Source organism: Colius striatus, chromosome 5, assembly GCF_028858725.1.
Source record: "Colius striatus isolate bColStr4 chromosome 5, bColStr4.1.hap1, whole genome shotgun sequence".
Lineage (NCBI taxonomy): Eukaryota > Metazoa > Chordata > Aves > Coliiformes > Coliidae > Colius > Colius striatus.
This window is the reverse complement of record NC_084763.1, coordinates 42649905-42677241: the sequence shown is the minus strand read 5'-3', so window position 1 is coordinate 42677241 and position 27337 is coordinate 42649905. Positions and strand designations below refer to the sequence as shown.

The 27337-nt window shown below is 39.7% G+C and overlaps 1 protein-coding gene across 1 annotated transcript in view; it reads left to right on the top strand.

The window, feature by feature from the left end:
• PTPRN2 (protein tyrosine phosphatase receptor type N2) overlaps nt 1-16617 on the top strand; it is a 656903-nt gene extending 640286 nt beyond the window's left edge. Inside the window, exons 22-23 of the mRNA XM_061996660.1 lie at nt 11093-11166; nt 16526-16617. Coding sequence (XP_061852644.1) covers nt 11093-11166; nt 16526-16597 — 146 coding nt within the window. The 3' untranslated portion in view covers nt 16598-16617. The remainder of the gene's footprint in view (nt 1-11092; nt 11167-16525) is intronic.
• The last annotated feature ends 10720 nt before the right edge of the window (nt 16618-27337 follow it).

Here is a 27337-nt window from a genome sequence, read left to right as displayed (position 1 = left end):
AAGTTGAGAACTTTCTCATTTCATGTCTTTCCTGCAGGCTTATTGTAGTGACTTAAAAGTTTGATATATTGCAAGACAATTTTATTGAGTGTTTCTGGCATGAAAAGCAAACAACAACAGAAAACAGATTATGAGTCTTCCCACTTCCATTTTTCTGAACTGAAAGGCTTGGATGGTGTAGATGATAGTTTGATTTTTAGATATTAATCCAGCCAGCAGCTGCTTGAAGTTTGCTGACCATCCATTTTCTTGTGTTTGAACTAGCTGGAAAGAGATGAGTCAAAGGGAAAGGGAATATTAATTTTTAAATCCTTTTAAAGTATTGATTCCCAAATTCTAAAACACAGCAAAAAGATTTGATTTAGTAAAGCTGAACCGACGATTTATTCTCTCACATTCAAAAGCTTGGATTATAATTGATGAGCGCACACACTCTGGCCTGGGCTGGCTGCAGAGGTTATCTCCCCTAGTCCTTTCCTTGCTCCCAGTACCCTATTGTCTGAAAGTCTTGAGTCAGCTCTTGAGCAGATGCAGTTTATACCATGACATTTTAAGGCAAAACAAAAGATTCCTTAATTCGCCTTCTGACTCATCGTGATCAAATGATTTTTGACTAATCTGAACCCTTGCTGAGGTTTTGCTTATCTGCTGTGTGGATTTAACAATCGTAATGAAGTTGTGGGGTTAGCTGCTCTCTGAAAGGATTTTATTAAAGAAACTGCTTGCCCATATTCATGTTAAAATGGATTCAGTCTGCTTATTTTTGAGTCCTTATGCAAAGTCTTGAGAAAATTCTATTGTTCGGATGCACTGATACAAGTGTAGAGCAGACTATTTCTGACATGCTTTTGGTGAATGAGGGAATATTTCTTCAGCCTAGGTTCTGGTTTCTCCAATTAAAACTTTACATACTACATGAGTGGTCAAGAGAATATATAGTCTAAAAGAGAGCTTACTTTTTTAATGGTATTTAATGGTAAGAGAGCAAGAAGTGGGATTAGAAATAGATGGCATATGGAAAAAAAATCTACAGCAGAAAAGGTCAGGACCTAAAAGTATAATCATTTTCACATGTTAAGTTTGACTCAATCGCATTACTGGTCTTAGAGATTTGGGTGAGATTATTATCTCTAGGAAAAAGGTAAAAAATGCGTGCTGGTGAAGCCAAAAAAAAATGGGGTTTGCTTTATCCATTTTTGTTCTGACCACAAGACTGCCTCAGTTCTCAGCAGCAGCAATTGTAACCATATAAATCTGAAATGTTGCTATTTCAATTTCTGAAGGAAGTTCTTAGTGTCTATGTAAACGTATCATATGTTAGAAGGCTGGTTTTTCAAATGAGCTGCATTAATGTATTGTAACTTTTATGTAATGAGTTACCCTGGAAACACAATTAGGCAAATAGTGCTCATTCTTGCAGCCTTTCCTAGCAGATAATTAATCACAACAAGAGATAGGCCCCTAGCTACATGCAAAAGTGTATAGGGAATGTATAGGACAGTTTTTTACAGTCCTGACTGTGATGATCAGGCAACACTTGTTATTTAGAATGAACTGTTTAAAACAGTCTCTATTTCTTTTGCAAACTGTATTTAGATGTATAAAGCTTTAAATCTTTTGACATGTCATTGACACTGTAGAGTCATCATTTAGTAGTTCATAAAATTAAGATTAAAATGTAGCTTGTTGTACAAGCTTCTGTTGTGAAATGATTTAGTTGGTTGATCTTTCCTAGTGTATGTTATATGGACTGCATTTTTATATGGTTTCCTTTATGGCATATTGAGATTTCAATCAAAATGCAAACAAGTTATTCATGTCATTTATTTGACTTTTTCCTTTACTCTAAAAGAACCATATTTCTTGAGTTATTTGGTGTTCTGGGGTTTTTTATTGGAAAAAGAATTAGGACTAAGAAAGTGTGGTAGAAAGCAGTCCTGATTATTCAGCATTTGGGGCAAATGAATTGTGAAGAAAGACTGATCAGACATGGGCTGTTCCTTGGGAAAGGGAGCACGAGGGGGGTCCCCATAGAGCCTTAGAAGACCCTGAAAGGAATGTATTGATGTCAGTAAGCAGCTTGAGATAGTGACTAATTTGAAAACAAGAGGTCATTGACTGAAACTAAGGAAGAGACAAGCAGATAAGGAATTTGGGCGGCATTTTTTCACACAATGGGTAGGTTAGAATATGGAAAAATGAAAAAGCTGGTCATAGAAGTACTCTGCTACCAGTTTGAGAAGCAGCTGGGCAAATGTTTGGAAAAGGAGATTTATATACAGAGTGAGGAACTACATTTTTTTTTCTTTTGTAGCTAATCTCATGCAGCAGTCCATAGAAGGATTTGAAGAGAAACGTTTAATTGACCAGATGGTAGTCTTCTGGCTGTAAAGGGTACAATGCATATTACCTAACTAAATTGTAATTATTCCACAACTTCTATAGCTGGACCAATTGAGTGACTTTTAAGGATAAACTTCACTAAAGAATGAATCTGTAATAGCTGCATCTTTTAATCAGGTCGATCCATGCACTGTTTTGTGAAGGTACACCTACATGCAACATAAAATGGAAATAATATAAAATACAGTTCTTACAATTTAATAGATTCATGTGGGTGAGCTACTTCTGTGTCCTCTGTTAAGAAAATTCACATTTACCAAAAGGAACTCCAAGATTTTTTTTAAGACCATCTGAGGCACATTTTTAGACATGTCATTTTGCTGTCAGCCTCTTAACTTTGTTCATCTTTGATTTACTGTTTATGCTGTGTGTGTGTGTGTGTGTGTGTGTGTGTGTGTGGAAACAATTCCTATATGGTATAGAATGTGAAGTGACATATTTTCATGCACAGTGGAGTGAGGAAGGATTGGTCCTCAAATTAGCATCTATTTGCATTCTGTTACAGTGAGTGGTTTCTGCATGGTTTTTTCTGCATTGACAAAGGATATTAGCTTAAAAGCTGACGTGTTAGTAGTGAATTTCTATCCTTGCAAGACTGTTAAAAACAATATAAGCTAAGAAGCATTGCTTTCCTGTAGCAGTTTTAAAAATATTAGGCTGTTCCTAGGTGTTCTATCTTCAATATCACCTTCCTTTGGATTACCTTCTGACAAAACCACATCACTTGCACTTATACATTTATAACATCCAGTTTTCAAGTATTATATAAAATGTGTAAACAATAACACGTTATGTAAAACATTCTGTGTATATGACTGTCACAATCATTTTCATTACTTCAGTTCTGTGACATTAGGTACTCCCTTCTCTGTTGATATGCTTGCTTTGCCCATAAGGTTCTTTTGTTGTAGTTGGTTGGGATTTTTTTTATTAAAGGTAGTGAAATTTTAATTTGGATCATTATGAGGTGTATAGAAGCACTTCTGTATTCTGTCTGAAATTCCAGACAGTTCACTGTTTCAGGTATACGCTGAGTCCATCCCTAAACTATATATATGCATGCACACAGATTTTGTTTATCTCAGAGACAGAATAAGCTTTTCATGAAAACGCCAGCCTGGATATAATTATCTTTCTTGTTATCTTTAAAAGTGTATCCCTCACTAGGTTTTTGCTGATGCTTTTCTTTTTCCATGAAAGGCATCAAATGATCCTCCTGACCAATAACAGAACTCCAGCAGCTACAGCAGCAGACATCTGGATCACTACAAATGAAAATAGCCTTTATTTTTATAGTTTCTAGCTGTTGTTCAGCTCCCTTTTTTAACTCTAATATTTACAATTGTTTTTATTTAGTGGACACTCAGACAATAAAAGTGAAGGAGGAAAATATTCTTTGTCTCTTTGCAGAAAAGCACTGTACAAGTAGCAGCCTTAAAATGGTTTATTCACTTCCATGGCCTTCCCTACACCATATGGCATCTGGTTTATCTTTTCATTATGGCTCCATGTTGTTTTTTCTTCTGTCATTTCCATCCAATTGTCAAACTGAGGAGATGAGAGAAGAGGAGAAGGCAACAGACACAAATCACAGATATCAAATGCTGTTAGATTTGACAGATTCTAACATTTATGAGCACAGACGTTCAGAACAGAAACACTACTCTTTTCAACCCAGGTTCAGTCCATCTCACTTTAGCCATATCAAGTATCTATCTTTAAGCATCTCACCTAACCTAGTTGTCTAGGTCTCCTCAGTCATCAATGGAGAGTGACACACGCCTCTGGAGGATGATTCTTGGGCAACTGAATTGCCCATCAGAGCTTCCCCTCTCTCTCTTAGCTGTTGAGAGAGGAGATGACTAGCTGTGATTCGAACTTCAAGGATGGCTGGAGTAGATGAGATGAGGCTGGGCCTTTGAGACTAAGCTAGTTAGTAAATATTACCAGTATGCCATTAAAACTAATGGTCAGTGAAGAAGTGGTGTTACACTCCCCCTAGTTATGACCCTTTCTTCTTTAATCAGATTGAGTTTGCCCCTCATATGGTGTGATTAAATGTTTCATTGCAACATTAAGTACTCAATGGGGCAAACGCTTGCTGGAACAGCTTCATGAGCTGTCCTTTAGAAGTTGTCAGTGGGACGCTGGAGGCATCTAGGGCTTTAAGAGCATTGCAAATCTATAGCATATATGTGCTATGTCCAGCTAGCTTGAGCGTTGGAAGCAGCATAGCTATGACACTAATAGTCCATGAGTGCAGATTTATACTCCTAACTCCCCCCTAACAGCCCACCTGTTTCCATTGGTTTCAGCAGTATAGGTAGGCCCTTTTTGAGTATTAGGCTCCTGGCAGACCTGGATCTAGTTACTGTCTGTCCTTCTTTAGGAGATTTCTGTCCTTGGCTCCTCACAGTTCACCCTCTACCTTCTTGCTAAGGCAAAGCTGAACACACAAAAGAGCCAGAAAATGCCATACTAAACCCAAGAAAGCCTATTTGTCAGAGTCTTCACACAGAGAGGGAATAAAGGCAGCATAAAGCTGCTGCACTCGATTTTTCTTTGACCATGAAGCACCACTTTCAGGCATGAGTCATGCAGTCATCACCCAAACATGAAAAACACTTGTATTCTTCCTAACTGCGGACACGCTGTGATGAGACAGCTCATTGTCCTTGCTGACACTGTATTTTTGCCCTTATTTTCCTTGCTCATGTGTATTTTTGCTATTTCATAACATTACAAGTGATTCTTCCACAGTGCTCTCGACTGCCTGCGAATGCTGCACCATGCATGACTCTGAGGCTAAAAGGCTGCCAATCAGCAGCATCTTGCAAATATTAATTGGATCTTTTTCAGCTTCTAGTGACAGCAGTGGTAGAACTGTATTAGGGACTCTTCCTTCAAGATTTTAACAAGACATTTTTTAATGTGATCTAACAAGTCGCTTTGCCCTTCAGGGCCTAATTCTGAATCTATACCATGTAATAAATATAAAAAGATGCATTGAGCAGGAATATTTGATTAGATATACTAGATATACTTACTGTTGTAAAAAGAAAGGCACTTGACAGGTCATTTATGGATTCCCCTTTAGTACTCCATGTTTTTTCTATTGGGATAAATGCTTATTCCCACACAGATCATCATCATTTCCTTAAGGAGAAATAGTAACAGTGATAATAATCCCACATTTACAACCGCTCAGCATGACTACTACATCATATATTCAGCTTTGTGATCACTTTATGATCAAGGGAACAGAAAGAGGGCTAAGAAAGGTGCAAAGGGGATTGTGTAAAAAAACAGACTGTCTATCTAGATCCTCACCTCACTAGTGTCCAAGTACCTAGTAATCATTAATGGACTGGCATTTGTAACAATTTACTACATAAAAATGGTTCATTTTATAAATGATGGTGTGAAACATAGGGTGAATTTAATGTTTTAACCACAGTGGTGCAGGAAGTCAGAGTCTCGGTCTGGAAGATAATTCATATGTATCTAAACATAGCCCCCTAACGACCAAGCCATCCTTTAGGACTTTCAGTAACAAATTTATAGCCATTCTGCAGAGTTATAATCATATCTTTTTGAGGATATATGCTGGTAGATCTGAAAGTTGTTCCCAGCTAGAAAAATCCTTTTTAATTTAATATTTATGAGTGATATGTATTTGTGAATCATTCACAAAGAAAACTCTTCAGTTTGGGTTATTTAAAAAGAACCCCCCCACAAATAACTGCTTTGATGAAGTATTTAAGGATCATTTCATTTTTATAAATACACAGAAAATTCAGAGCATCTAGAATCTAAAATATTCCTTTTAATACAGTGCTTTAATATAAAATTCTGTCAGTCTCACAGAATCTACGCTGCACTTTTCATTAGTAATGAATAAAATAGAACTTTTGACTTTACTTTCAATCCAAATATGTTCAAGCCTATTACATAAAAATAAAATCTCAAAGCTTACCTTGATTAAGCCAAAATTTTCATACATTTATGTAACAAATGCTGATTGTTCTTAAAACTGAAAAAAAGGAAACCCTGGCACATTTTTGGGTGCAAAAGCTCTGTAGTTTGCTGAACCTGAAAGCCACTTTTTAATGGTATGCATTTGTTTTTCTTCCTGGATGATATATTAGAAGATGTTACCGCACTCAAACTTTGCCTGTCTTATTCTTGTACCATCCCAATGACAGCAATGCTGCTACAATGTGGAAGGAATTACCTTCCACAGAGCATTTCTCATGTGTCTTATGCTTATCCAAATAGGTCCCTTGCCATATTCGGGGACAAGAAAAGAGGGGAGATTTCCTTATTATAGTCATAAAACTAACGTTAGGTAATTTGTGATTTTAAATATTGCAAACTGTTGCTAGTCACCTCTTGGAGCCTACTGCAGCAGAATTTGGCAAGCTTCTTGTTTGTTGCAGGAGGACAGGGGAATTCAGCTGTTTACCTGTGTTTTTGTGACGTGCTGGATACTCCACTTACCTGACTATCTAAGGGCAAACTCTTTAACCCCTTGAGACCTGCTAATCAGGAGCACCAGCTGTTAAGTGCCAGCATGCATCCTGCATTGGTGCCTGAGGGGAGAGAAAGGATTGGAAAGGAGATGACCCTAAACTTCAGAAACTGCTTCTCTCCTTGGGGGCAAAATATCACTCAACTTGCATCTTCTCTTGTTTTCTTTTAGTTTATCCAGTCAACATTCCTGGTGTGGGATTGTTCTGCACTCTCTGTGAATGCTTCAAGCCTTTAGGAAGATCATAGTTAATTACTGAAGTTAAAATCTATTTTGCACTGGTGTGGAAGTGCTTTCAGGGGTATTTACTCAGCTAGCTCACTGAGCTGCTAAGGGAAAGGGAAAGGCTAGTAGGATCCAACTCCCTGTGAATTACTGCAAATGCGTGTTCTGTTTAAAAAAAAAAAACAACAAAATAACACATTACACAGTATTTTTTCACAATATTGCTGGTACAACATTAGCTCCATCTCACACTAAGTTACATTTGTACGTTCATTTAAAACAAGGAATGAAATCCATTGTGAAAAAGGAACCTGTCACAAACACAAAGCAGATTTATTCCCTGCAGAGTAAAATGCAGTTAAAAGGTGAAAAGGTAGTTCTTTGTTCTTGAAACACTTCCTCTTTTATCCTCCTCTTTTTTTCCTGAAAGTAGTAGCACTGTTAAGCAAACACATTCATATTGGTGGAGAGAAAAGATAGAAAATATTGCCTTTTGGACATAGTTTGTGTTCTCTTTTCCAGTTGTCAGTAATCTCCAGCCTAGTATTTTTAACGCTTTGTCTAGATTCTTGTATGATGATAAACCGATGTCTCTATTACTAGACTTCATAGTTTGTTAGCCTGAGCAAAACACTTCAAATAATGGGATATCCTTGGAATCGGTAGAGCAAGTTCTTCCAATTTTTACTCTAAACCACTGCATCAAATTTAGTTTGCATATGGGCTTTCTAGATAAGTAATGTTAAAAATACTTTAGCAGTGTGTGGATATTTTACAGCCATCTCAATAAAAGCATGGTTTGACAGTAAAGTCCTTCAATGTGGTATCACTCTCTCCCAACATCATATACCTTATACTGTCTTTTTTTTGTCATCTAAAATGGCTCAAAAGCATAAATAAAGTATTACTGGGTACTATAGAATGTTATGCCATACTGTTGTACTCTCAGATTTAAAAGTCTCAGCATGGCAAAGAAGATGTTGAACTTGTGTCAGGTTTCAACAAAATCATTCCAAAGAGAGTTGAAAGTTTACACCTCAGTTACACACTGAGTCCCTGTCACCTGTGAAGGCAGGTTGGGTTCAGACCTCCCTTTGTGCCTTGGAAATCTCCTCCTTTGTCCGTCTGTGTCACCAGAGATCTTTCTAATCCACATATCAGTGGAAGTGAGATGAATTTGCATAACATAACAGCAATCTAGTCTAAGCTTCATAGAAAAAAAAAAGCTCTCATCACAAAAAGAGATTTAATAGTGGACTAGCAATATATATTTAAACTCATTTGTTTTAGGCACAATAAGGGAATAGATGCAGAACATCGAGTGGTGGATGTGGAGGAGTAGGATGAGAGGTTTGCTCTTGCAGAGAGAAAACAAGTCATGCTGGCTTTATCCTGAGGCACTGATTTCATCTTTTCTTTCTGTGAGTTTTCTTGTTCCAAGATATTTTTCTTCAAAAATAGCTGCCAAACTTTGCAGCACAGTTTTGTTGATAGGCCTCTTCGGACACTTAGGTGGTTCCCATCACCACAGTATCAGAGGCATTCAGAAATGGTAAAAAGAGGGTGATAAGCCAATCTCTGCCTCTGCTTCACCTTGCCTCTAACCCCCTTAAATCACATTAACTGTCTTAAATCACATTAACTTGTGAAAGAGGGAATTCTTCTTCCGTTGAACCAAAATGCTACTAGGACATTTTAATTCCTGGTAATCTAATGAGGCCAACAAGTTAAGGCTGTAGAGTGTGTACAGTACTCACACAACTCTGCTCCCATGAACATCTGTGGTCAGGAGGAAAATCCCACCTGATTGCACATGCATGTGTGAGACTGAACATTGAAATGAGCTACCATGTTACACCAGTGCTAGGGTTTACAAAGAATGTGCTTTTAGTGATGCTTTGCAGATGAACTGCTACTGCAAAATCTTCAACAGACTTTAGGTATAATTACTGTCACTGTTATCAGACTTTACAGCATATGTGAGTATGCATTGCTTTGCTCTGTCATAAGGGGATTTGTCTTTCTTATTTTAAAATAAAACTTCTGTTTTTATCAAAGCTCATCCCTGTAAATTCCCATACAATGCAGTTGGGAGAGGGGGAGCAAAAGCCATGCAATGCCCCAACCCATGGTAATTAGCAAAAATATCTGTCAGATACCTTTTCTAAGTTGTCACTATTAAATTTACTGAATTAATTAATTCACTTTCTGATACAGCTGAAGAATATCTTTCCATCAATATGAAGAATATATTGCAAATCAATTATTCTTTATGTTATTTTAAAATATATTCTCCTGTCTTTTATCAAAGGAAACCAAATTAAATCTTTCACTATTAGTTGCTTTTGTGAATTTTTGAAAAGATGATGCTGAGTTGGATAAGGAGGAGCATTGATTTTTACATTGACCTGAACCTAATTACAGTCAGACTAAAACCCTTAAATGAAAAGAGTGGAAGAGTGGTAAGCATTGGGACCAGTCTTCCAAATCCAGTCCTGGGAACTAAAAAAGTACCTGTTCTAGATGTGTAAAGGCTAGCTATCACAGCGCCAATGCTTTGGGTGTGTGGCCTAGAAGTTAAGCACCAAGACCCCTGTGAATAGTTGGGGAGATTTAAATGCCTCCTAGATAGAAGTCCCAGATTGGCACAGGCTGGGCCAAGAGCTTCCTAGGGCCAGCCAATAGGAAATTGTCACATGGCACATCAAAGGGCCACAGTCTTCTTCAGAGCACACTGCTTAAAGCAAATTTCAGAAATGTAGTCAATCCTTGTCCTTGATAAACCTTCTAATGATGTAAAGTGTATGTGCAAAAGACGAGAGACCAGAGATCAGCATCTTTCTAAGCTTCAGAAGCGATTGGCCCACATCTGGCCTAGGAGAATGCACAGATGACCAGAGCAGCAGGGGATAGGAGAGGGTAGATGGAGCCAGGGCCCTCTGCCCATCTGTCTGGTGCTTTGACACTGTCTGATCTTCTTGCAAGATGCAAAATGGGACGGATACGGATACGATAGAGACAAATGCAGTAGTTGAACTTCTCAGCTCAAAGGGTTTCCACCCAGACTTCTACTCTTGGAGGGACCAAAATCCCTTCAAAAAATGTGTATCATGTTAGGTACTTAAGGAAAATTAGGAAGGTGGTCTTGAAACATCTTAAGCTGGAGGAAATTAAGCAGGAAAACAGCATCTCCCTGTCCCCTTGGATTCTCCAAGCTCTGGACTGTAATACAAAAGGTGAGATGCACAAAGACTTTTTTTGCTCTCCACAGATCATGTCTGAAAAGAAAGCACCTCCATTTGCACCAAGGCAGGGAGCCAGTCCCCACAACAGTTAGTCTGTGCTTGCCTATTTTCTGCATCCTGGTGCTGCGATCATTACACAGGCGTGGTGTCCAGGCTCCCAAAGTATAACCTAAAGAAGATGATGTAGATTTGCTGTCTGAAACAGCAATCGTGCAGCAAGATGGTCTGGTAGGTCCTGAACTAGGAAGCCACAGATAGGTTTCCTGAATCTCAGCTGCGGTTGACAAAAGCTCACCTAAGTCGTATTTTTACAGCATAAATGTTTGTGTGGTTCAGACTCTTAATTCAGTGCATCCTCTTAGAATCGACAAAGGGGCACTCGGCGGCATTGCCACAATGGACTTCTAGGTTCTGCAAAATGTATTCTGCTCTAGGTACAGAGGCACTTTTTAAGAATTTATTTTTTCTCTGGCTTTTTTTTGAATTAATGTTAATAAAAGCTGCCCCAACCTCTTATTTTTCTATATGAACACAAAAATTGCAGCTGCCTGCCAAGTCTGCTGAGAGATGGATGTAATAATTTTCAATTGGACTGTTAGCCCAAAGGGAACCCGATAGCAAGAGATTGACAGATGCAGCATGGATTATCTTGTGCTCTGAACTCAGCCCAATTTGTGGTTTGTTGCAGGTGCTAAAGAGATTGATATTGCTGCTACCCTGGAGCACTTGAGGGACCAGAGACCAGGCATGGTCCAGACAAAGGTACTGTCAATACATCCACTGGGATTTTAAATACATTAAAGGTCTTTCACAGTAGTTGTTTTCATGACAGAAGAGAGAGGGTATGACCTAATTTAACGCAGGTCGCTTGCTGATTACTGTTTGGCTCCCTACCAACTGAGGTTTATTTATGCTGAAGATTTATCTAGGCTACTTTCTTTGGTGTTTACAGCTCTTTCTTATAACATCTCCAACATCTATCTTGATTACCATATATGAAGGGCAGTCAAGACAACAATCTATAGCTTGCTAAAGAAAATGTGCATTTGAAAGAATGTTCTTGCTTTCATCCTGAAATATGGATTACTTTTTTAGGCTATCTCTGCTTAACTGCACCTGTAATATATTTTTTTAAGCTTCAGCTCATTGAAGAGAATGTAACTGCTGGGTTGGGTTTTTTTTTCCTGAAAAAAATAAAAGTTTTAAATTAAAGGAAATATATTTTTGTGGGAAATTGAATGATTCTTAGTAGCTTTGAATGGAAGAGCTTACATTGCACCTAAAGCTGTGTCCTTTATGGATGTAACATGGAAATTCTATTTGTAGCCTTTGATGAGGTGAATATCTTACTCTGTAATTCGTGTCAGTTACAGTAGTTTTGACATGTTTCTACAAAGTAAAACTTTTTTAAAGATGATGTTGTGATTTTAGTACCTTAAATTTGAAATGAAACTTTCTATTATTAACAATTTCAGTGATGTATGGAATGGTACTTGGACGCTTTTTCTGCAAGTTAAGAGCTGCAAATAGGGCAATAAAGAAACTCGTTCATGGCATGGAGACCAACATAATTGGTATATGACATTGTAAGATCTTGAATGTAAGTTACAGCTCCAAACAGAATTACAAGAGCATTGTTACAGCATTCTATCTTGGCCAAGCTGGAACTGGTAGGAAGATCTGCAGCATTTAGGGAGTTTAAATTGCTGAGGGACAAAGGTGAGAGAAATAATGTGTGGCAGGAATCACTGGATCATAACTTTTCTTGAATCTCTTCCTAATGATCTTACCTTCCTAATAATACTAGAAGTGGTGCTGGAGAACAGTTGACGGGATGTTAATTATTATTTACCAATTAAGTAAGTGTGTGGAAAAATTAAGATAAGCCAGTCAAAGCTAACTAATCTTTATCTGCAAGTAACACATAAAACTGCACATATCTTTCTCCTACTTTGGTCAGATAGACTGGAAAAAAAATGCACAAAGCACACAGTATCCAATGTCACATATATTTACGGAGGGAAGATGCAAGTCCTGAAGTAATTTTTAAAATGCATCCAAAATATATGGCAGCTCCATAGAAATATAGAGCTCATATTCTAGTTTCCTTCTCAGGTCAGAGAAATTACAGCTTGTTGCCTTCAACAGCACAAAAAACCACATAGTTTGAGAACCAAACAATGAGGTTATGTGAACAACTTCTTACTTAGCTCAGAAACCGTTACCCACGTCCCAAGAAAGTCTCACTCAAGGTGTATTTTTCCCCTCCAAACATTTATCTGAATGAGCTACAGAAAAGAAATATATCCTTTGTTTTCATCCAGGATGAAAAATTTTCTCAGGATGTTGCTTATCTCTCCTCTTGCTGCTTCTTCTATCATCGTCATTTTCTCCAAACCACCCAAATCACTTATTCAAGCTAATGTCTTGCAAATTATAAATATCTGGTTACATGCTAGCAATGCATGATCCCCAGAGAATTTTTCTGATGGATTTAAACAAACCCCTGTGCTTTCCCAACTGAATACAAATGAGGAATATTAGACTCTTGGAGTAATTTAAAACGATGGATTAAAAGTCAGGTTAGAAATGCCAATTACAGAATATCCCTAGGCAAAATAAACACCACTTTCCTTCAGCAATGTGGTTGTGTTTCCAGCAGGCAGCGCTCCACATTTTCAATAAAGCATGGGAAAGATTTGTTTGCAACATTTTGTCTTCTGGAAGGGATCTTTAATTCAAAAGCACTGTGTATAATAAATGGTAATGAAATTATCATAACGACATGCTGCATTTCTGAGAAGCACAATAGAGGGTTTGTGGTTTTGTTGTTTTGTGTTTTTTTTTTTTTCTTGCAGAGGAATCATAAAATAGAATTGATATGCCACATGCGAGAGGAAAAAGTAATGAGGGAGGAAGTATATTCTCTGTGACAGGAAAAAGATATATTTCCTTTTTTCCTCTCTCCTTCAGAATCTTTCCTCTCACAATCTGTAATATTTACATGAGGTTCTTTATTGTTTCATACATTCTACATGTACTCAGTTTGTTTTCCTGGAATTTTTATTTGGAGATTCAATGAAACAAAGATTATTATTTTTTACTAAATATATTCTTGTCACCTCTGTGGACTGATGCCACAAAATGCTTTTCCTGCTGTTTTCTAGACAAAGATGGATGTTAAAATTCATCTCCAGTCTATATGCAAATAGCCTATGTGAATGACAGTGTGGCTGTACAAAACAACAAACTGAGCTCCTTTAGAAATTACTGACATTAATTTGCTCTAACTGTGGTTGTTCTCACGGCAAGGCACATAAGGTGTGTACGGCTTTTCTTTGGAGGGTGGTGATACATATCAATGGAAGCTGTACTATCTGCATTTCACTGTTGCACATTATGCAAAAGGAAGGAGGAGGAAGAGCTGCACCATCTCAGAAAGACCATATCCTCATACATCTCCCTTGTCTGCTCTGCTGTCTCCTATATTGCAAGATTGCACAGTCAGTTTTGAGCTCTGACAGATTATGCCTTTTAAGTTGTTTTTCTCCAGTAATTTAAGGTCATGGTGTTAGCTGGTTGTCTCCCCTGAACTTGTCTCTAAAATCCATACCGAACTTTGGAATTCATGTTGATCAGTCCTCAGGCAAGACAAGTGACTTTTCCTGAGGCAGTGCAATGCTGCCCTGTGCTCACGTGAGGGTACCTCTCTGTGATGAGGAAAGGTACTCACAGGTCAGATGGTCTCCAGTCCAACAGATCTTTACCATAAGGTCAACTCATCTCAGTCCAACAAGGTTAAAGAGCAGATTTGCTCAGTGAATAAGTTATTTTCAGCAATGGGACTAATATTAAAATATTGTAGTCCCTGCTTTTACAAGCTTTTCCTGACTGTAAAATACTCAGATGAAGAGCACATTAGGTGGCCTCATTACCATGGGCAGCTTCTCTTCTTCCAAACTGATGCCTACATCTTGGAAGAGAGATCTGCACATCTCTAAAACTTGGCTGCATCACCAGATCAACCCCATCATGCTCAGACCAGCCTCTTCTGTTGTTGTGCTGCCTGTGCTCCAAGGACTGGTAGTGATTGGGACCCGCTGTTCCAGTCACATCCCAGGACCACCCATTTTGCCCTTCTCCTGCCGGCCCCATAACAAGGGCCTCCCACCCTGCCCAGACTGCTCCACCTCAAAGAGCTGCACCAACAGCGGCCAGTGGCTGCCAACTTTTCCTAGCCAAGGTTCTTTTTCCCAGAGATAAGCACTTCTCGTGCATCAGCCCAAATTTCCTGAAGCTTTTTGAGCTGGTACAAGCAGCCAGTTTAGTTCTGGCAAAACATGTCCAAATAAATGCCCTCTCTGCCTCCACTGCCCTCCAGCTCCTCTCACAAATTCAGTGTGCTCTGCTTAAAATAGGACTGATGCTCCTGGGTAGCCACCAGCATTTCCAGTCTCTTCTTTAATTGCGGAGACCCTGGGGAGTGTGAGGAGGCATAGGCAGGCAAATACAGCATTTTCTGTGCCTAATGAGGATGAGTCCTCTCTTTAGGGTGAACTGATGTCTGATTAAAAACTATTGGCTGCAGTCCAGCAAATGTACAAGGATGCCACTTTGACAGCACCAAGAAGACAGCAAAGTTCTTGAATGTCAGTGTCTCTGAGAAATTTATTCTGAGTTTTGTTCTTTTTCTGCTCAGGAACTGTGCCCATCGTTGCTTTTCTCTGAGGCATCTCCATGTGGGAGATGACTCTGCAGTGGGGTAAGACAAGGCACAGAAGACTGACAATGAATTGCAGGAATTAGAAATCAGCTGCCTTTCTGAACTGAGTTGCACATCTGTAGTTTGTTCTTTCATCCTTCCTGCAGATTTCCCCAGTAAAGTGAAACACTGTGGAAAATGAATGCTATTAGTCCAGTAATCACCTTTGAGGGCTGGCTGTGTTCTGCAGCCATCTGCTACTGCTGCATATGTACCTGCAGCCATCCCACACAGCCCCTGGCAGAGTAAACTGAGGGGCTGGAGGTACTGACAAGAGCACAAATTTTCTAATTTGAGACACAGATAGTATCCCAGCGTGATCTCAGGATGCTTTTCAGGGTGCCTCTCCAACCTTCATTCTCCAAGTTGGTTCTTCAGCAGCTCTTGACCCTGGCTGGCTTAAACCACTGGAGTACTTCTAGAAAATCCAGAAACTTCTCCACAGTCCTTGTCTTGTGTCCTTGATTTGCCTATATTGTAAGTAAAGTGCCCACATTTCTTTTTTCATATAAAAAATTGCAAACACCAATTCATCCTGTCAGATGGTAAGCTAAATTTCTGAGAAAAATTACTTGCTTAAAAAATTTTAACACCTGTTAACCTTGAAGCAATACTCCTTTGTCCTTCTGTGGGACTAGGCAGTTCAGAAGTGTGTTAGGATTGTACTTAGAAGAGATGGGCATTCATGGCTCTGTCATTCACAGCTGTGCTAACCCAGCACAGAAGCCTGCTAGTAATTTGGGTTTCAGGCTTACAGTAAATTTATAGCAGAGAAAAGCTTTTCCAAGTATTTCTTAAATAGGAGTGGTCTAAACATAGGTAATTTGTGGGTGCAGAAAAGCCTTTAAAAGGGAAGTCTGAAAAAGAATAAAGTAAACCAAAAAGCAGATGTTGTTCTATATAATAGGTGCAAGGTGAGGAGATGTTTATCTCCTGATCTCAACTGGAAAAAATCCTGAGAAACGATAAGGGTTCTGCTTTGCAGCATCTCACCTCTTTCATACCTCAATTATGTTAACAAGCTTCCATCTCTATGTCAGAATGAAATGGCTGGTGATCAACTGCTCCAAAACCCTTCTGACCACGCAATTGCAATACATCATTGTGTCCCAATAGCTTAGCTTCTGCTACCAACATTTTTCTCCATTAAAATGGCTGTCTTCAAGATGCTGTCAAACATGTTATATGGCATCAATAATCCCAGAACATTTTGATCTGGTACACATTGCAGTGTACAGTTCAACCTGAAGTTCATATTTTTAACCATGTCTTGAGGATGCTGGGCTGCAAAATAGGGCACCAGGTTTTTTGAAAGTGTTCTGTTTGGTTATTCAGAGCGTGCATTTGTTCTCTCCGCAGGAGCAGTTTGAGTTTGCTCTGACAGCAGTTGCAGAGGAAGTGAATGCGATACTCAAGGCACTTCCCCAGTGAGCAGCTCAGTCTCCCGAAGATTCCCACAGGATCTGTCCCTCGTTTTCCTCATCTTCAGTCCCTGTGAATGTTCTTGGAAACCGTGACCTGACCTTACCTGTGTATCTTCTGTTGTAACCACATAGTGATAAGGTCCTTACAAAGCCCTTTAGCTGGTAAAAGTTCAACAGTTAAAATGTGTATTCTGTTTTTGGGAGTTTTAAACAGATTTTTAAAAGTACATTAAAGCCTCGGATCAAGTGACAGAACAATCCACCTAATTCCTTTCACATCCTCAAAGCCCTGGATGTCACACTTTGAAAGCACACATTCATTCTTAATAGCGAATATACTGTATTGTGGGTAATTAGTGCAGTCAATATAGTCTCAGACAACAGTATTCTGTTATATTTTGTAACTTCTCAAAGGCTAAATAAGGGAAGGGGCCTGAAGGGTATGGTGATTGTTCCTACACAATGCCGAGCTAGAGCATGAAGCAGTGCCAAGGGTGTGAGTAAACACAGGTCCAGGCTCTGGCAAAAAAAGCTTGCACCTTCTCATGCTGCGCTTCGGTAAACAAATGTTTTCCTAACTGTTGTTTACTTTTTAGCTTTGTGCCATGAATGGAAGAAACTCTGAACTACAAGTAAAAAAGTCTGCACAGTTGTTGCAACTGGGGAGAACAAGTTGGTCACATTAATGGGAAGCCAGGGAACGACAAGCACAACTCTGACCGTGTACCTACTGCTGACAGCAAGGAAGAGGAGAGCGTAGACTCACCTCAGGTGATGGAGAAAGGCCATATCAGCAGTCAGGTAAACGGCCAGAGCTGTTATGGAAACAAATGGTTGATTTTGTGGGATTACTGAGGAAAAAAACGGGACTCTCCTCTATATTTTTGCATTTCTGTCTGTAAAACTGTGCCGTGCCACCATTTTTAGCCAGGAAAATATATTTCTGTAAAAGCCTGGCTGAAAGAAAAATCTGCAATCTGTATTTTATGATTCTCATCGAGTTAGTCTGATCCAGACATTTTTGCATCTTTCTGCTGAGGCTTTGCTTGCTCCTTGTCCTGAATGATACTTATTTTAACTAACCATGAAGAGATAACAAAGCACACAGGTTGAATTTCAGAGATCCTTGTGTTCTCATAATCCTAATGCCTACTGTTGCAAAGTAATGCTAAAATATATCTGTAAATGGTTTGGTTATGCAGTCTTGCTTATGTGAAATCACAGGGTTAGTTGCAGTATGTAATTCCTTCTTATGAAGGAATTTAAATTATTGAAAGTAAAGACTGACATGTTTGAATGAGGAGCCTGAGAGTAAAATTATCAAAGGTACCGAAGTGATCTAGGCTCTTAATTCCATTTTGAAAAGTGAACACTTGGATTGTTTTTTTATATCTTATCCTACATCTCCATGGTTTAAGAATCTGGGGTGCTTTTTTGCCAAAATCTTAACAGTATTGTCTGCTTGAAACCATATTAGGCTAATCACTTGACTCGGCACTGTAAAATATATCACTTCATATAATTTGGGAAAGGGAAGCTTTTATAAACTTACAATCAGTGAAATGTTGACAATTACAATTATGATAGAGTTTTGCTGCAATAGAGGTAACAGGCATCTATCGAAATCAACCATGTTGCAATTTTGTGTTGTAGGTGTGGACATTGGTGATTTCTTCTTTCTAGCAATTACAGAGTTATTAAAAAAAAGAAAAAGAAAAAAAGCAGAAGGCTTGTTACTTTTTACCTTACATTTTTGTATGGCTTTCTTGGTGTGTACTGTGTTTAATTTGTGCGTTCCATTGCTACGGCAGTACAGAGCAGTTACTGCAGATGCCATCATCCTCTTAAGTACACATACTGTACGTTTAGCCACATGTTTATTTTATGGCTTAAGCATTTTGGAGCTTTCCTAGCAATAACTAAAAAAACTAATGGGGTATGAACGAGAAAATTGCCTTTTTCATTTGATAATTTAGGTTTAACAGGATTCTTTTATTACTTTAGCTAACACAAAATTGCAGATCGGGGCAGATGAGATCAGCTTGAGCACTACCAGAAAGTGTTTGAAGTAGACTTACTGTGAGCCATGTACTGCAGCTTTCTGAAAACACCAGTGATTATATCCAAACAAACTGTCCAAAGAATAAAAATTAGGGCATCCTAAGCCAAGCCCTCTGATTATCAGGTAGAATTATTTCCCAATGCAAGATACTGTGCCATTGCCCTCTGCAAATGGACTGATGAGTTTTTAGCACCAATTTCTGCCCTGGGATTCATTAGCCTTCACCTTCTGACTGTCCCTGTGCATACCACAAACATGGCTGACAAGCCTTTCGTTTGCATTTCAGGAATATTTTTTAATTGCTGTTTTGCAAATATTTGCATTTCATAATAGCAATTTCAGGGTGATCCCTATTAATTCACAAGCAGCTGAGTGTAGGACTTCAATATCGTTCTTCATGCTTCAGAGTTTACTTAGCGTAGATTAGAGGGCATTAATCTTCCCCAAGGCTAATGGGGCAGGGATATATTGTTTTATTAATACTTGTAGACCAGTTTACACAACAGAAAGATGCAGTCTTTCTCAGAGGGTTAGAATATCTCCCAGTGAATGTCATTGACAATCTTGTCATTTCAGACGTGTTTTGTACAGTTCTTTCACACAGAGGTGCCAGGCTTATTCTGTTGACTGTAAACTATCACACAGAGTACTTTGTCTGTGCAAGTAGCATACTGTTCACACCTCTCAATAGAACGCCCTGCTTCTGGAGGTGACAATCTGCTACAGGGCCTGGTGGTGAGATGCACGATTCAGTTGCACCACGGCTTTCCGGAGGGGTCTGACAATCCATTTCCCAGGAAGATGCCAAAGCCAAGGATGAAGCCACTGATATGGATTTCTCACATGGGGCAGACATCTCTTTACCCTTTTTGCTGCAGTTAACTTAATCCTTGTGATTTGATGAAGTATGTTGTTCAGGCCACCCCTGGACTCTTGTGCTGGATGTGGGACCTGCCCTGTGTTCACTGGCGAGTTGAGTTGAGCTTCTTAGTGTAAGCCAGGAACACCTGAGAGCCCAGAGTCAAATGAGACCCACCATCCTTCCCTGTTCAGTAGTCTGCTTGATCTTTACTAAACTCATTGCAATTGAAGCTTGGACTGGAGCCTGACATGCAGCCATAAGCAGCGTGTGTTTAATATTGACCATCCCTGTGTTCTTACAAATTAAATCTACGGGTGTGTTTATGTGGTTGGATCTTTAAATGACACTTAAGGAGCAGGAAGCTGCAGGAGGGCGATTTAACCCCAGTGCTCACACTTTCCTTCTTCGCAAGAAGCAGAAGGAGAAAAGCCTGTTCTCCCACGGGCCTGGGAGCCAGCACGGCTGCTAGCCCTGAGCAGGGCAGTGGCCTGACCAGGCCCCACACTTACGTAGTCACAGTGTGTGCAGGTATGACACATAGAGAGGTGTTTTTCAGCAGCATTAATAGTTCATAGGAGTAACAACACAATTGCTCTCTCCAGCCTTCATCCTTCACGTGACACGAGCCAGGATTTAGATGGATGGACGGGCAGGACAGCACCGTTCCCCAAAGCCCAGATCCTTGAGGTTCAACCCTAACCACAGGGAAAACAGCGTGGGGTTTGCCATTGGATTCACATGTTTCAGGTGTGAGCTCTGACCGTGGCTCTTGACCATTTTCCATAGGACCTGGTGCAGCCCAGGAAGTCCTTGGCAATCATGAGGGCCAAGAATGAATTTCAGCAGAAAATTCAAAACACCCAGCTCTCAATCCAGCAGCAAAACAAGCAAGATTATTTTTATAGATGCTACTAAACATTTAAAAATATTTTTAAATCTATACCCATGACTAAGCCTTGTTCCTGTCTCTAGCATGCAGGCAGCACCAATCTCCATCCATCCCCAGAGGAATGACAGCTACAGTACCTGTAAGGAGTTCATGCCTTGTTAGTCAAGCGGAACATTAATAAAACCCAGCCCACTTCATAATTTCCAGAATAGTCATTAATTTAAAAAGCTGTTTATTGGAATGGAAAACAAGTATTTGATTAGGTTTGTTACAGAACAATAGCTCTCCTAATTTTTATTCTGCATATTTGATTCTTTGTTTAGAAAATTCTCTTAAGAAGCAGTTGAGATAATTCGCTTTTTAAAACTGTACAGTTTCTATGGTTTTGCTTTTTAAATGAGACTATACTTTGTAGATTTGATTATTATATTTTCCTGTTAAGATTACATTGGGCATTACAAAAGCATTCCCCACCACAGTGAAAAGAAAGCTATCCTATTGGCTTATTGTAAAAGAAAAAGAAATAATTAAAACAAAATTGCAGAGCTGTGGCACACTCAATCCAATCAGAGCATGACTCTTTACTACTCTTCATTTACCACATTAGAAATAAAATAAAGTTACACCAGCAAGATTTCATTTGAAGCTGTTCTTGCATGCTGTTTGTACTGTATTTGATGGCATAATATTGTTTTGTTTACAACCTTTTCTTTGTCATTCTATGATATTCTTTATATGTATATAGTTTAAAAAAAAAAAATATACAAAGTATTTTGTTCTACCTCTGTAAAAATCATATTTGTGAATAAAGTCACATTGTCTGTGGAGTGTGGTATTGTGAATACAGCATTCACAGCTGGTGCCTTGTTTTTATTTGGGGGGGTGGGAATGGTCCATGACTACTGGATTCTGAATATCTGAGGTGGACACTGACAGAGAGAGGCACAAGTGTCCTGTGATGTCTCAGAGGTACATGTTTAATGTGCTCTGAGCAGAAAAGGTTGGGGGTGTGGCCTGTAATGTTGCAGCTTCCAACATTTTGATCGAAGTATGTGCTCAGACCAGAAAGTGAAGCAGACAAAAATAGGTCTAAGTTGCAGTGACCCTCCATGTACAACCAGAAGGTGAAGAAAAATTGGCCAGTGGTGTGAGCCACAGAGTGTATGAGTTAATAAACAGAACAAATTATACCTTCTTCCAGGAAAATAAAAGCAGGAAAATGTTTTTGTAGCTAGAAAGCTGGTCTTTCAGAGCATCTCTTGACGAGTGGTACAGGCTGCACAAGGATTTATAATTTTAAAATAGTAGCAGAATTCACAATTCAAGGAATTGAGTGGGAAATTATGGAAAATACTCATTGTTATATTGAATAAAATCTAAGATTCCCACATAGGCACAGCATAAAGTAACTAGTCTTTTCTCCAGGGGATAGGAAGTAATTTTCCCATAAATACTATCCATTGTATGAAGTTTGTATCTTCCCATGAAGTATCTATTGTTAGCTGTTACCAGAGAAAGTTTTAGGATTAAACAGCTCTGGTATGGTAGTTTTCATGGTCCTGTACTGTGTGTTGAAACTTCACTTGTGTTTTGAAGAAGACTTCAAATAGTTTGCCGCTTACTTGGAAATAAATAGAAAAATGTGAACAGAAAAGCAGAAATTGCCCTGGTCCAGCTCACTCCCTTCCCAGCAGAAGAATCACATTGTACATTCTTTAACCTTGTTTATGTAGCTGCATGTTTTAATATCTATGCCTTTCTCAGTGTAAGAAGGTGACTTTCATCTCAGAAGCAAAATATATGCACCATTATAGCTATTTTTCTGGTGGTGTAATTTAGGAGGTCTTTCATCTCCAAGATAGCTTTCTGAAGCCTCTGGTAACATCAGATGGAGGACAAAAACAGAAGTATATTTAACTATATGACTACTGGAGTATTCTGTCTTCTAGGCAAACATAAAAGCCATCACTTATGCACACGTTGATTTATGCAGCCAGGGTTTGCTTCTGCTTCATGCCACATGCAGCCTCATCCTCTCTGGTGCTCTGACCGTAGGACACTGACTCAGCTGCTGCCACAGGGCATGACTTTGTTACTCTCAATTTTGTGTTTATGACTCTAGCTCATTATCAGTAGAGCAGACTGGCTCAGGAAAGAGCTGGATTTGAGCATCAGCCTGAAGCATTTTCAGCACACCTGAATGCTCTCCTTGCACAGCCCATCCTGTGATAGCACACCTCCTCTGAGCCTGAGCTGTTCAAGCTTTTGAGGTGGCAGGAGGACACCGCGCTCAGCAAACGGGGAGAAGAAGAAAGCTGCTGCCTGCCATGATGCTACTGCAAAAGGGAGAGACTTGCTTCTGCTCCCAGCTGAACTACTGCAGTCCCTTGTACAGCAAAAAAAAACCCAAAAAACAAAAAACGGGAACTTTTCAAGTTGCACAAAGTTCCACAGACTTTTCTTCTCAGAACATGTTTTAAGACTTCAATGCTGATGGGATTTATATTTGTGGGGCTTATGCTGAACAAATACAAAGAACTGTGCACCCATAGGAAGGGGTAACCGTCAGACTAGGTTTGTTCTTGGTTTAGGGATACTTTTGACACACTTCTGTGCTTGAAACAACCAGATCCTTGGGGAAATTTTTCTTACTTCATTTGAGTTAAGCCAAAAATTAATTTCTGCCCTTGAGAATGCACCAGTTATCCCCCACATGGAGGTAAATCAACAACACAGATAAAGACTCTTAAGTGAATGACCATCCTGGGAGATAAAGACTTTAACTAACTTGTGGGTTATATGACTCGTGTATTGTCCCAGTTACAGTTCTCAAAGATACAGGAATGTGTTGGTCCATTATTTCCCACTGATGTTAGAGACAGGATTCATTCATCTTAATCAACCTCTGAGTAGCTTTTGCATGGACTTCTAATGATGAGTAACTCATAAGTTTCATTTGTGGTCAATGAAGGAAAATAAGCATTTTTAAGGTGTGATTTATCTGGTCTGGCTTGGATACCTACTTTATCATAAGGTGATTTATCCTATTCACCCCATACCCTTAAACAAGGAGTTTCGAAGTTCAACTATGTGTTAGAAAAACATTTCCTTTGGATATTGAAAACCTAGTCCCTCATAACTGTGCTAGATCACTTCCACACTGAAGATTCATTTCTCCTCTCACAGAAGTTGTCCTGTGCCTTTGATCACCTTCGCTGCCCCTCACGTTACCTGGTCCAGTTCTGTTTGTGCTATGCATTTTCTGAGGTACACAGGCTGTGGTCCACTGTACGTAGTGATGCTTTTATATTTTTTCCTTCTCTTTGCAGTTTGCCCTTCTCCACTGCTGAGCACTGAGCTGGCACTCACAGTCCATCTTGATTTGCAACAATACTAAATCCTTTTCTTAAGGGCAATAGCTCGCTCAAAATTCATCATCATGTCTTTATTGTTAGGGATGTGTATTTCATGATGTGCACTACTTTGTTACCAGTGATTTCATCTGCCATCTTCGCCTGCATCAACACAATGTCTCTCCATGACACTTCACAGTTTGTATTGGTTTTACAACCCTAGATAATATGTGTCATTCACACTCTGCCACCTCACTATCACCTCCTCCTTTTCCACATTGTTTATATTGGGGAATCACCACACTATGAAAACTATCCCTTTCCTCACAACCTTTTTCTTATCTTTGAATCACTCTTTATCACACAAAAAAAACCTTGTACTAATTCAATGGCAAATTAGTTTCAGTAAGAAACTATTTTATTAGACAGCCTTTGTCAAATGCTTTTAGGAAAGCCAAATACACAATATCAAGTAAATCATCCACATCAACACACTCACTGATTCCTTCAAGGCCTCTTAGTAGGCTTTTGAGACATAACTTCCCTTTGCAAAAGTCATGTTGCTTCTTCCCATCAGTTATGTAGGCTCTAGACACGAGATGTTGTAGAGCTAAAACAGGGTTGGCATCCTTTTGGAGTCAGTGGAGAGCTACTGAAAGAACTTTAAAATGGAGCTCAGTAGCACAACTAGTGCAACCCCTCACTCAAGGCAGCACTTGGAGCACATTGCTCAGGGTTGTTTCCAGACAAGTTTTGAGTATCTCCAGAGATGCAGATTCCTCTGAGTCCTCTTTGTGAAAAATATCTTGTCATGACCTAATTGAAATTTCCCTTGATGCAGCTTGTTTGCTAATCGGCTCCCCAAAAGAAGATGCCTACACTTGGACAGAGACAAATCCCTCTCTAGACTCTGCCACCAAGTTTATCATTTACTGTAGTGGACACTCAGGCATGTATCACACATCGAAGCATTTCTATTTAAGTCGCTTAATCCATGAGCTGAATCCCACCCTCTGGGCAGGATTCAGTGCTTGCTTGCAAGTGTTCGATGTCACTGCAGATGCTGTGGGTATTCTGCCTAGGCTCCAGTGCTTGTGCCAAATGGCTGAAGGTCTAAAGATTTGTGTTACATCTGCCAGAACTGTGCTCCTGGCTTAAATCACCCAAGGTGCCTCAAATGACATTGGATGTCTACACTGAGGGAACTGAATCCCACATCATGTGTCTACCAGTTGGATTCTGTAGCTTCTACCAAAATTCAGGGTATGGGAGGGAATTTTGCAGGGTCGTAGTTTCCAAGATATAACCCATCACTCCGAAACTGGAAGCACCTTTTGAAAACCCTAATTAGGCCTGTTTGAACATCCATCAGTACCAGCTATGACTTCAGCAGCAGACAGCATTGCTGGATTGTATGCCAAATCGGGGGAACGAGGTGTTGCTGTGACCATGGCAGGGTACAAGTGGAGTGCAGCCTTTATGCTGGGTAGTGCTTAATGGCTTTGTGCACCTCACAGCTGGTGACAGCGTTGTGTGGGAGCACAGGCACTGTTGCTTTCCAGTAAAAGAGGGAGAAAAAAAGGGGAAAAGTGGCCAAAACTATGGGATTTAGACTTTTGAGTTCCTGTAAAAAAAAACCCCATAGTGAACAGCAGTGTTCTTGTAGCACTTGTTTCTAAATGTGGCATCCATTTCCTTCATGCAAGAAAGCTGCTCAATTTTCCAGCAAATTTTGTTTGTGTTGTCCAAGGTAGAAATGTTTGTTCCTGCATACAGATATTAGGATAGAGCATGAGCACCAGCAAGACCAGTTCTTACAGTTTCACTGATGCTACACCTAATCTGTTGGGCAGAAGTCAAAGTGGACCTAGAGCTTTGCAATCCTGACAAAAGCATTGCCAAAGCTCAAAGAAAACCAGTGCTCTTGCGAGTGGCTGAAGGGGAAAACCAAACCACCGCTTTTGATTATACCTTTTGATTATTTATAGATTTTTTTTCCATGAGCAGGAATACACATCTCTTTTTGAAAAGGGAGATTAATTTAGCATCTGGTGTGTCTAGCCATGCGTGATTGAAGGAGCTGGGTAAGTGACCTGAGTCCATGAGACGTTCCTTACAGCACAGAAAGTCTTTAGCATTGACTTTTTTATCTGTTCTGTTGTTCAGTCTAAGTAGAGCCTATGTTTTTATTTCTTAAAATAAGTTGCAAGTTGGGATCTATTAGGCTTCATTTAAAATTAATTACAGTTCTGCCCATCCCATATACTTCCATTGCAAGACCCACACAAAGACAGATGACAAAGCCAAACTATGTTCCTGAGAGTTTAGGCAGAACTTGGCCTTCCTTGCAGTTTTAGCTCTAAATACTGAGCCTTTCAAAAAAACATCCTTAGATGATGTCTGTTATGTTAAATGGCCTCCTTTATTTTTCCTTGAGGTCAAGGGAGTAAAGGCACTGTAACAGTATGATGAGATAATGAGATGATCTGGGAAACAAAACATTTTTGGCACTATTTGGCTTGTGCTTTTCCAGTTAATTTGCTCTGAAACATTTTGTTATCGCTGTGTTTGCTGAACTAGACTCCCTGCCATGTCTTGCTTGGAATCTCAGTTGTGCCAAATTCCTGCCCTGTTTGACATCCACCTTCCTTATCCCTCATGGCCAAGATGCCAAATGAAGATGGACATGGTTTGTAGGCTGTTACTCATCTGACATGAGAGCATAAAGCATAAGAATGGAAATCTTGTAGGTACGATTGCTGTTAACATGGCAGCCTGTTCCAGTGCTCCATCACACTCACAGTGAAGGAAGTTTTTTCCTTTTGTGTCTTTGGAACCATTTATGTTCCAACTTGTATCTGTTGCCCCTTGTCTTATCATTGGACATCATTGAGAACAGTCTGGCTCCATCCTGATACCTGCCCTTCATGTATTTGTAGACATTAATGAGAACACCCCTTAATCTCCTCTCCTCCAAGCTAAAAAGCCCAACTCCCTCAGCCATTTGTCACAAAGGAGATGTTTCAGTCTCTTCATCGTCTTGGTGGCCCTGCACTAAATGCTCTCCAGCAGCCCTCTGTTCTTCTTGAACTGAGTGGCACCGAACTGGACACAATGTTCCAGACATGGTCTCACCAGGGCACAGTAGAGGGAGAGGAGAACCTCTCTCAACCTGGCCCACAGCCCAGGATGCCATTGGTCTTCTTGGCCATGAGGGCACATTGCTGGCTCATGGTCATCCTGCTGTCCACCAGGACTCATAGGTCTCTTTCCCCTACACTACTCACTAAGAGTTCATCCCCCAATCTGTGTTGGTACATGGGTTGTTGAATCTCTTCCTCTGGAGATATTCAAAACACACCTGGACAAGTTCCTGTGTGACCTACTCTAGGTCCTGCTCTGGCAGGGGGTTGGACTGGATGATCTTTCAAGGTCCCTTCCAGCCCTTAAGATTCTGTGATTCTGTAATCTGCAGGAAAAAAACAGTGCCCTACAGTAGAGAGGTTACAGTAGCAACCTCATGCCATGATATTTGCCAAGGAATGGGATAGATGGACACCTCTGGAGTGATCTGCCAGTGT